This window comes from Felis catus, chromosome A2 (assembly GCF_018350175.1).
Source record: "Felis catus isolate Fca126 chromosome A2, F.catus_Fca126_mat1.0, whole genome shotgun sequence".
NCBI lineage: Eukaryota > Metazoa > Chordata > Mammalia > Carnivora > Felidae > Felis > Felis catus.
In genome coordinates, this window is record NC_058369.1 from 353980 (window position 1) to 364358 (window position 10379).

The following is a 10379-nucleotide window of genomic DNA, read 5'->3' on the forward strand; positions in this document are numbered from 1 at the left end:
CCGTTCCCCCCCCCCGCCCAGCCCTCGTGTGCGTGGGGGCCCCGGACCACAGTGACTCAGCCGGGACTCCAGTGGGTGTCGACATTTTATTGTCTGGTCACGAAGTGCTTTTCCCCCCACCCCCGCCGGCCCAGTGGTACCCACCTGTGCCCCATGCGGCACCCCACCCCTCCCCCTCAGTCCTTGAACCTGCGGGCCGCCTGCATCTTGCGATAGTAGCCCTCGGCCTCCGCCTCCCCCGTGGCCTCCCGCTCCCCCAGCACCAGGCCGCCAGCTTTGCGCCTCAGCGTGGACTCCCGGCTGCCCGGGCCCAGGGCCCCGTCAGCCATGCCCGGTGGGGGCAGCCCCTCGCCCGTGGCCAGGTTGACCGTGGCCACGGCCCCAAATCGCGGCTCCTCTTGGTCCACGTCGCTGATGGACGAGCCGGGGGACACACCTGGCGGCTTGGGCCCACCGCGGAAGCCACGGGCCAGGTCCCCCAGCTCGTAGCCACCCTCGCCCTCTGCCCCCTTGGCCGTGCCCCCCGCCGTCTTCCACTCCCAGGGCCCGTTACCCGAGGACAGGTGGACCACGGGGTGGTGGGGCGCGTGCGCGTCGATGGTGACGATGCTGGCCGAGTCGCGGTCCGAGGGCGATCTGTACTGCGAGGAGTCGGAGCTGGCGCTGGAGGACGAGGCGGTCTCCGCCCCCTTGGGACCCGGCCCGCCCGGCGCCTTGGACATGGCGATCACCTGCAGCAGCCGCGGCGGGTTGGCCACGCGGGGCTGGGCCGAGGCCACGGCCACAGCGGCCCCGCTCTTCTCCGCCATCATGAGCCACTTGGCCCGCACGGCGGCGCTGCTCTTGGGAGACAGGCCGCCAGCCGCCTGTGCCCCCTCCTCGGGGATGTGCACCAGCGGCTGCGGCCCGGCCCGCGGCGGCAGGAGGACCCGAGGCCCGAGCCCCGGCCGGGCCTGCACCGTGGGGTAGAGTGAGGGCGGGGCCGGCCCCCCTTCCTCACCCTCCTCCTCCTCCTCTTCCTCCTCTTCTTCCTCCTCCTCTTCCTCCTCCTCCTCTTCCTCCTCCGCCATGGGCTCCGCGGGCGCCCGCAGGTGCCCGGGGCTGGCCTCATCGGGCAGCCCTAGGCCACGGCCCTCCAGCGACTTCTGCTTCCACTCGCTGATGAGCTGCTTGGAGCGAGAAGCGTCGAGTGGCACGTGGATGGTCATGTGGCGGCGAGCAGGGTCGTCGAGCGAGGGCGTGCTGACGCGGGGCAGCGTGTGGCTGAAGGTGACCATGTTCTCCTTGCCCATGGGGCTGCGTGGGGCCAGCAGGTCCACGTCCACGCTGGCCCGCTTCAGGCTGCCCAGCGAGGCCTTCTCTCGGGCTACGGGCCGGGGCACGCCGTCCAGCCGCCCTGGCGGCCCCAGCTCGTCGGTGCTCACGGACTTGTTCTGCTGGTACACCGAGTCGTGGCCCCGCTGGGTCAGGGCCCGCAGCGCATCCTTGGCGGGGGCCAGCGCCATCGGCTTCTCTGCCGTCGGGGCCTGGAAGTTGCCGACCGCGTGGCAGGCCTGAGGGTGAGGCGAGGGCTGAAGACCAGGGCTCTCCCCGGGCGGCAGGCTTGCGAGGTGGTCCGAGCGGGAAGCCTGGCCTCCCCGTGCGGTCAGAGCGGGGAGTCCCGCTCCCTTCCCGTGGGGGCAGATGCCGGTCAGGCCGCTCCCGCTCTGCGCACTCGGCAGGTCTGAGCCCCTGAGATTCTGACTCCGGCGTTCCGAGGGAGGAGACTCATCAGAGTCCCCAGGGCAGGGCCAGGTCTCCCCCTTCGGAGCCCCCCACCCCCGACCTCGCCCGGGGCCGGCCTTCCCTGCGAGACCTCCTCACCGCACCCCACCCCCACCCCCGTCCAGCCTCCCCCTTCACACCTCTTCCCCCTATCGCCACCCCCTGCCCCCCCCCCACCAGCCGGCCTACCCCCCCCCCGCCAGAACCTCCCTATGGGGGCAACCCTGCTCCCTCAGAGCTGCCCCCACCCCGGGGGCCTCCCCCGCCCCCTCACCAGGTAGGCCGCGATGCCAGCGCCGATGAGGAAGCCTGCGTACACGTCCACGGGGTGGCTACGGTACTGTGTGATCTGGGTGAGGCCGCAGACGCCCGCTGCGATGGCAAAGCCGAACACCAGGATGGGCTTGAGCAGCTTGGTGGTGTCCGAGATGACGGAGTTGAAGTACATCTGGGGGGGGGGGGCGGGGGCAGGGCGGGTCAGAGCCGAGCGGCGGGCTCCCCGCAGGCGGCGGGCTCGGGGCGGGCCAGGACTCACCGACACGTAGACCGCAGCGAAGGCGGACAGCGTGGCGTGCTGCGACGGGAAGGTCTTCCTGCAAGAAGAGGCCACACGTGAGCCCCGCCCGGCCCCGCCCGGCCCCGCGCGCCTCGGGTCCCCGCCATCTGCCTGGGGGGGAGGGGGGCAGCTCACCGCGCAGACAGGATGGCGTGCGCGTCGCGGCCGGAGCAGATGTCCTGTGTGACGTAAGGGTTGGCCTCACACGACGTGCCCAGCAGCGTGTAGTTGGGCTTGCAGACCGTCAGGAAGAAGGGCGCGTGGTAGCCTGTGGCCAGCTGGATGACGTCGGTCACCAGGGCCGTGGCACACAGGCCGAACACGTGGACGCCTGCGGGGCGGCGGGGTCAGGGCCGGGAGCTGGCGGGGGCCCGGGTCCCCCCCCCCCCGCCCCGCCCGACCGCCGCGTGCAGACCGCGGGCCTCTACTCACCCACAAAGCGCACAGTGCGCCGCAGGAAGGAGTTGAAGTTGCAGCCGCCAGCGTTGATGCTGCCCTCGGCGCCGCCCGGGCCCCCGCCGCGGCCCCACAGCCGGGACTGCACGCAGTACAGCATGCCCTCGCCGACCATGATCTGCCCGACAGGGAGGCAGGCGCTCAGCCCGGCGCCCCGCAGGGCGGTGCCCGCAGGCCGGCCCGCGCCGGGCGCCGGGGACTCACCGAGGCCGCAGGGGCAGCGAAGGCCAAGCTGAGGAGCATGAGCAGGGGGATGAGCTCCTCGTTGGTCTCCACGTAGGGCATGGAGAGCGTCCGGTCGTAGCACTGGAATCCCACCTTGGCCGGCTTGAAGAGGTCGGTCAGCTCCAGGAAGTACAGGGACACGACGGAGGACGCCACGATGGGGAGCTGCGGGGCACGGAGGCCGGCATCACCCCAGCCCTGCTCACCACGTGAGCTCGGTCCCGTCCGCCACCCACGCTGCCGTCCGTCCGTCCGCCGGGCCGTCCAGCCACCTGCCCGCCCCGCAGGCCGTCCGGGCACCCATCACAGCCTGCCTCCGGCTCGCTGGGGCCACGAGCAGCTACTGGGCTCAGATCTGGGCGGGGCCGACTCCCAGTGACCTGCACCTTCCCTCCTCCGCTCCAAGGGTCTCAAACCCAAACACCCGCAGGGTCCAGGCTGGGGCAGGCGCCTGGGGCGGGGGGGGGGGGGGGCTGGCTGCCTCAGGAGATGCCGGTCTCCATTTGATGGACGAGGAAACAGACAGGGGTGGGGCCCACAAGAGGCCTCCGCGTTGACTCCTGCCTTGGACGGCACCTCGGCCTCTGTCCAGCCCTGGCCGGGGGGTCCCCAGAGGGAAACTGCCGAAGCTGGGTCCGCGGGAGCTGGGCTCTAGTCCAGAGAGCACTTACTGAGTGCCTGCTGCATGCAGGAATGTGCCCCAAGGCAGCTGAGTGGAGGGGTTCACAGCCACCTGCCCAGGCTTGAATCCTGGCTCCACTGCTTCCCTGTGCCTCAGTTTCCCCAGCTGGTAACGGAATGACAGGGTCACCACCTTCCAGGTTCGACGTAGGACCGGGTGAGTAAGTACACGGACAGTACCAGCCTTTAGTCAACGCTAGCTCGTGATTCCCTCCCCGTGGCCATTAGCGCAACTGGGCCGCGGCGGGCAGGGCACTCCAGGCTGCGGGCAGGAGTTTGCGTGGGGCCCGGGCACATCAGATCAACTCCTTCGGCAAGAGGGTCCTTCAAACTGTGATTCTGACGATGTCCCCGTGGCACTCCGAGCTCCCAAGCGGCGTGGCCACGGCTGTGACGCCGGCCTGGCTCCCCAATTCGGCCCTCGGCCCCATCTCCTCCCCGCTGGGCCACGCCGGAGGCGGAGCCAGCCCCAGAGGGTCTCTGTGTGCCACCCCACTTGTCCTTGCATCTGGAGACAGACCTTTACCCAGGCACAGGAACACTGACAGCATATCAGGCCCAGAGGAAAACGATCCACGAGCACGTCCTGCCCACGGACTTAACGCGTGTGTGCGTGTGCGTAAACACGCTTAAGACTCACGATAAGGCAAAGGCGGATGGGAGCAGGCACACACACGGCTCTGCGTCCCACGGGCCGGCCAGGCTCCAAACACCGCTAACACAGCGCTGGCGCAGACAGTAAGGGAAACACCGTGGCCTCGAAGGTGGCGGGGGGGGGGGGTGGAGGGGGGAATTTGGGGCGCTTCCTGAGCCACCAAGCGTGCTCCCCAGGGATGTTATCTGCAGATAAGCTCACTCTTGGTTCGAGGTGAGACAGACCAAAGGGCTTTCCTTACGGGGACGTGCGTGACACGAGCAAAGGCCAGGCAGCCCCTGAAGGCCCAGCTCCGTGGGGACGGTGACTCGGGGCTCGAGTACTACACGGCAGTGAAAAGGGACGGAGTCAGCCGTGAGCAAAGATTTCCACTAGAAAAAAGCCAAGAGCAGAAACCTGTCTTAAAAGGGGAGGGGTTACAGATCTAACAGACTTGAGTGGGTGTGGGACACTTTTTGGAAGGACCCAGGTGACAGCAGGGGGTTGAGGAGGACGCAGGGAGGGAGCTGCTTTGCAAGGACGTTGACACCCTGAGAAGGTATAAGCTACTGTAACGGGGATTTAAATACAAATTTGACAAACAGCTTTTCTGCCTGTGCGCAGGGACCCACTGGCCGGGGGGTGAGCCGCTGGCTTTGTGACTTGCGTGGAGGGCTGTCTGCTCGGGACTGGGGACCCCACTCCTCCACCCACGGCCTGCCTGGACCGCTCGACACACTGGGGTTTTCCTGGCAGGTCAAGTGGGGAAGACTATGGCTACAGGAACGTCCTAGTAGGTGCTGAAGGGTCTGTCCCAGGATGGGTAAATGTCACCCTGTGCCATCAGCAGCGCTTAGTATGTGCCGGGTGACTGCGTTTATTACATTTTATTTTTCTGAACATTCACAGAGCCCTCACTGCGTGCCAGGCCTGTTCTGTGAGCGCGCTTATGGGAAGGGCACCGGCCCCTTAACAGAGGAGGGATTTGAACTTGCACCCTCAGACTGCAAAGCCCCCGCGCTGCTTGAAGAGCCGGCATCCCCCCAGCCCCTTCATGGATGCCCCTCACCCCGGCGCCTTGCTCCAGCCCCTCCAGGTGAGCCACTGACCCCTACCTCGGTCTGGAGGTCCCACTCCCCAGCATTTGCCCCGGCTGCTGCTTTGGGTGTGCCTCTGGAACTCCTACTCATCCTGCAGAACCCGAGTCCCCCCAGCCCCCCTCACCAGGCACCCTCGCTGCGCCCACCCGTGTCCTTCAGGGTGGTGGTCCCCGATGGCGTGTGCCACAGAGGCCTCTGCCCCGCCCCCATCGGTGCGGACCCCCCCGCCCCCCCCCCCTCACCTCCACGAAGTAGAAGCAGGGCAGAAGCGTCATGCTGTCCTTTGGGGTTTTATTCTTCTCCTTGGTCGCGATCATGGTGCCGCGGGCTCCACAGGCCGTGGTTGGAGGGGACAAAGACGCGCTGGAGGAGGGGAGGCGCAGTCTGAGCCCTGGGGGGACCCGGTGCCCAGCGCCTGCGGGGGAGGGGCGGGCAAAGATGCGCCGTACCGCCCAGGGAAACTGAGGCTGGGGGAGTGGGGTGTCCCCGCGGCCTCCCCTCCGCGCACTGCGGCCCTGCCCAACAACCCAGCTGCCCGGCACCCCTGCACCCCAGATCGGGGGTCGGGAGGGGCCCGGCAGAGGGCGGGGCCGGCCTGGTTTAGGAGTCCCCGGACGGGGGCCGTTCCCCGGCGTCTGGACGGTGGGGAGGCCCGCGGCGGGGGGGCGGGGGAGGGAAGGGAGGGTCCCGGCGGCCGGAAGAGGGGTGCGGCCCCGGCCTTCCGCCCGCAGGCCCCTCACCTGGCGCGCGGGCGCTCGGAGGGCGGAGCCGGCGGGCGCGCGGGGCGGGGGCTGCGGCGCGGCGAGCACAAAGCGCGGCCCCTCCCCCGCGGGGGCGGGGGGAGCGGCGAGCGGGAGCGCAGGGAGGGGAGGGGGCCCCGCCCGGCCCGAGACCCCGCGCCCGCCACGGCCTGCGTGCGGCGCGAGGGGCGGGGGCTCTTTGTCTCGGCGCGTCCGGGGCGCCGCGCGCGTTCCTCGCCGGGCCGGTCCCCCGGCGTGCGCTCGCCGCGCGCGGGGCTCCCGTTCCCTCGGCCCCGGGGAGTCGGGGGGTCTCGGGCCCCCGTAGGGGCGGGCTGGGACCGGAGTCTGCGCCGCCCCCCTCCCCTCCCGGCTCGGCCTCGGGAGCCCCGTGGACGGCGGGGGTGGGGGCTGGGCGTCCGGACCCCTGGGGCCCCGGCTATCCTCGTGTCTCCCCGGGTCTCCCCCCGTGTCGTCCCCTTCCCGGGGCCCGCCGCTCCCCGGCGCGCGTTTCCATGGCGAGGGCGCCGAGCGCCGGCGCAGTCCGGAGACAAAAGAGCCCGGGGTGGGGGGTGGGGTGCTTTCCCTACCGTCCCCGCCCCCCCCCCCCCCCCCCGCTCCGCCCTCGGCCCCCTCACCCTCGGCCCGGGCGCCCCCGCCGGGTCCGCTCTGCGGGCCTCCAGGCCCCTCGCCAGGCTCCCAGGGCGCGCGGCGGGATGCTCCGGGGCGCGGGGGTGGCGGGTACGGCCGGCCGCGCATCGACGCCGTAGACAGGTGTTTCCTCCGTAACACACACAACCACGTAGGCTAGGGACTGGCTGAGCCTTGGTGTTATGAATGGGGAAACTGAGGCCCTGGGAACTTCGTTCCCCGTCCAAGGTCGCCAGGCCCCAAACGACAGGATTGTATTTGGCTGGTGTATTCACCATCTCCTGAGCACCCACTGTGTACTTGACCCTGAACAGTCACCGGGGAGCCACTGGGAAGCGGGGCAGACCCTATCAATCCTGAAGTAAGTGTCTCATTAGAGTAGGGGTGAGGCTGCATTAATTGAGCACCTACAGTTTGTCGCCTTGACCTTTCTTGTTTTGCAAGCGACAGCTCCAGGGCGCCAGGCTGGCTCGGAAGAGCATGTATCCCACTTGACGCGCGGGGGGGGGGGGGGGGGTCGTGAGTTCGTGCCCCGTGTTGGGTGTAGAGATTACTTACAATACGTACATTGAGAAAGAGCTCCATGAGTTTTGAAAGTCGATTCTATGTGTGGTGAAGAGTGGGACCCAGCAGGTTCGGACCCCCCTGGGGCCTCCGCTTCCTCTGACCTGAGCCCGCTGGCTGTTCCCCCTTCCCAGGACCTCGAGGTGGGCCTCAGTTTGCTCTCCAGGGGCGGAGCCAGGGCAGCGGTTGGGAGTCCTGGTGTTGACAGTTGTCCACAAACAGCAAGAGAAGGAGAAAATGGGGCAATCGCTCCTGGGTGCTTTCTGGGGGCAGAAGCGGGAAGCGTTGTCTCGGGGGACCCTCCTGATGTCTCGGGGGTCTGGGAGAGGGTGTCAGGGAATCTAAGGATCAGGGGTGGGGGGTCCTTGTCCCATCGGAGCCCCGGCTGGTGATGGGGCAAGGCTCGGCTGTGGTGGCACACTGCCCAGCTGCGGAGTCTGGACTTGAGTCTGGGACACGAGGGAGCCATGGGAGAGTTTAGAGGGGGAAAGAGGGGTTGAGCGCACCAGATGCTGCTCAGAAACTTGCCCGCGTTAAGCTCTTGGGCGGCGGGGGGCTGCCTGTTCATGTCCCTGTTGTATAGATGAGGCAGCAGGTCTGCTGAGAGGGAACACTGAGGTCACCCAAGGGAAGGGATGGTGTGGTCTCCGGAGCCAGTCCTGTCTCCCGCTGTGCTCTGGCCACCCAGGTGGGCAGGCGGAAGCGGGGGAGCGGGAAGCAGGCCTGAGGGACGTGCAGGGGACACTTAGGCAGCTGCGTCGTGTCGCTTGGTGAGGACCAAGGTGGGGCCTAAGCCCCCAGGACCCCAACATCCTACCCTGACTCCCAAGCCCCAAACCACCCCACATCTGCCTTTGGGAGCAAAACCAGCCTGGAAGAGCCTTCCACAGCCCCAGACACAAAGTGGCAACCCCGAGGCGCGGGTGGCCACCACCCTTGTCAAACTCCGAGTCTCACCTTGGAAACAAATGCCACTTTTAAAAAGTTGGGCTGGCATTTGATTAACAAAGTTAGCTGCATTACACTGTAGCATGCAACAGTATTGTTAGCATCTTCACGGAGATGTGCAACCACCACCCTTGTCTCATTCCAGAACATTCCATCACACCAGAAAGTAACCCCGGCCTCATCAGCCATCACCCTCGCCCCCCAGTCCCCGCAAGCCCCCTCCCCGTCCGTGGATGGGCCTATTCTGGACGTTCACACACGTGGACTCACACCCCGCGTGGCCTCTCGTGTCTGGTTCCCTCCCTGAGCGTCACGTGTTCAGGGTCCGTCCACGGGGCGGCGGGGGTGGGCGCCTCGCTCCTGCTCGCGGCCGAGGGATGTGCGCGTGCGCGGGGGACACGGTCGTCTGTGGACGTGCGCGTGCGCAGAAGACGTGTGCTGGGTATACGTTCACACGTCGATGGACGTTTGCGTCTCGGTTGCTGTGCATCAGGCTGCTGTGAACGTCGTGCGTGCTTATCGGGGCCCCCCCGCGCCCCCTCCTCTCGCTCTTTCGGACACGCGCCTAGAAATGGTTGCTGCGTGGAACTTTCTGAGGAACCACCACCAGACTGTTCTCCGCAGCGGCTGTCCCCTCTCAGTGGTCCCGATTGGCCCACATCCTGGATGACGCTTGGTATTTTCTGTCCTTCAGTCGAGCTGTCCTGGTGGGTATGCAGTGGTGTCTCATTGTGGCTTTGGTTTGCGTTTCCCTAATGACTGATAACTTTGTGCATCTTTTCATGGCTTCTTGGCCTTTGGTTACTTTCTAGGGGAAGTGTCTGTTCAAGCTTCTTTGCCTGTTTCTAAACTGGGCTGTTTTTCTGTTGACTTGTAAGACTTCTGTGTGCATTCTGCAACCCAGCCTCGTCCTTCCCTGTCCGTGGTCCCTCTCTCTTGCCCCCGTCCTGGGTGTCACAGCTCGGAAGGCCCGGCTCCAAAGATGGGACGGCGAGGCCCACTTCTCCAGCGCCACCCAGCTCGGCGGCCCCACGGCCACTCCCACCCACTTGACAGATGCCCAGACTGCGGGCACCTGCCCGAGTTCTCACAGGTTAAAACGTGAAAAGCTGGTCACGAAAAGCTGATCACACAGCGTGTGATCCCCCGTGTGTGAAACATCCGGAAGGGGCTCATCCACAGACGGGAAGAGGCTCGTGGGGCTGGGGGCTGGGGAGTGATCACTAGTGGTCGGCAGGGGTGGGGGGGTGTTCTTTTGGGGATGATGGGTTGTTTTACCCCTAATCGTGGGGGGCGGGGGCGCACGCCTCTGTGAAGACACTAAAAGCCGTTGAAGTGTGCGCTTTAAATGGGGGAACTGAATGACGTGTGAATGAGATCCCAGTGGGACTGTTGGGAAAGCAGTATTGAAACATACTCCCCGAAGCCAGCAGGACCCAGTCCCCGGTCTGCTGCCTGCACAGGCCCAGCCGGCACGTTGGGTCCTCCAGCACTCAGGCTGGGGAAACTGAGGCCTAAGCCCGCGTCGTGAGTGGCGTTCGCCATTTTGTTACCATGGCTGGGTGTCTGCTTCAGGCGTGCCACGCGCTGGGTCTCAGCAACGGTTAGTTAACATCACCCTCACCCAAACCTGGAGCTGTGGCTCGCTTTACGGAGGGGGAAACTGAGGCCCAGAACGGGGCCGTTGCCGGAGTCCAGGCAGGCCCTGGGAGCGGTTGGTGGTGGAGGCCTTGGGCAACTTCCTGTTTCCTGCTGGGAGGGGCTGGCCCGCTGCAGGGGGTGGGGGGGGTGCCTGGGTCCCGCTGCCCTCCCAGCCACCCCCAGCCCACCCCGTGCTGCCTGCGACCTGGAGGGCGACCTGGAGGGCGAGCGGGTGTCCCCCTGGGGCCGGTTTTGCTGCCTGCCCCGCAAGCCTCTTCCCAGGGTGGGGGCGAGGCCCCCAGCCTGGTGTCTCCACTTTGCCCCGAAGCCTTCAGGTCCTGGCCCTGCTGCCGGGGCTGCCACGAGGTGTGGCGGTGGTCCCCAGGCAGAGGTGGGAAGGGCAGTGAAGAGCGGAGGCAGGG

General features: G+C 67.2%; 1 protein-coding gene across 5 annotated transcripts; it reads right to left on the reverse strand.

Annotated features, from left to right (window-relative positions):
* Positions 1-72: 72 nt before the first annotated feature.
* Positions 73-7518, reverse strand: PLPPR3 (phospholipid phosphatase related 3). Of its 5 annotated transcripts, none has more exons than XM_045042440.1 (7): positions 7372-7518; positions 5659-5779; positions 2981-3166; positions 2753-2894; positions 2456-2651; positions 2039-2357; positions 73-1553 (listed from the first exon to the last, which is right to left on the reverse strand). In XM_045042440.1, exons 2-7 carry the CDS (start codon positions 5731-5733, stop codon positions 177-179), a joined length of 2295 nt encoding a protein of 764 aa, XP_044898375.1. In that variant the 5' UTR covers positions 5734-5779; positions 7372-7518; the 3' UTR covers positions 73-176. The 5 variants fall into 5 exon arrangements, with proteins under 5 accessions (XP_044898375.1, XP_023098283.1, XP_023098277.1 ...); XM_023242515.2 differs by lacking the exon at positions 7372-7518 and adding an exon at positions 6792-6881; XM_023242509.2 differs by lacking the exon at positions 7372-7518 and adding an exon at positions 6157-6205.
* Between the last annotated feature and the right edge of the window lie 2861 nt (positions 7519-10379).

Excerpts from the sequence above, each read along its gene's own strand:
- PLPPR3 (XM_045042440.1), bottom strand. The coding sequence starts at position 5,733 with ATGATCGCGACCAAGGAGAAGAATAAAACCCCAAAGGACAGCATGACG. Across the intron at positions 3,167-5,658 it reads CCTGCTTCTACTTCGTGGAG|CTCCCCATCGTGGCGTCCTC; the intron begins GTGAGGGGGGGG and ends CGTGCCCCGCAG. Across the intron at positions 2,652-2,752 it reads GCGCACTGTGCGCTTTGTGG|GCGTCCACGTGTTCGGCCTG; the intron begins GTGAGTAGAGGC and ends GCCGCCCCGCAG.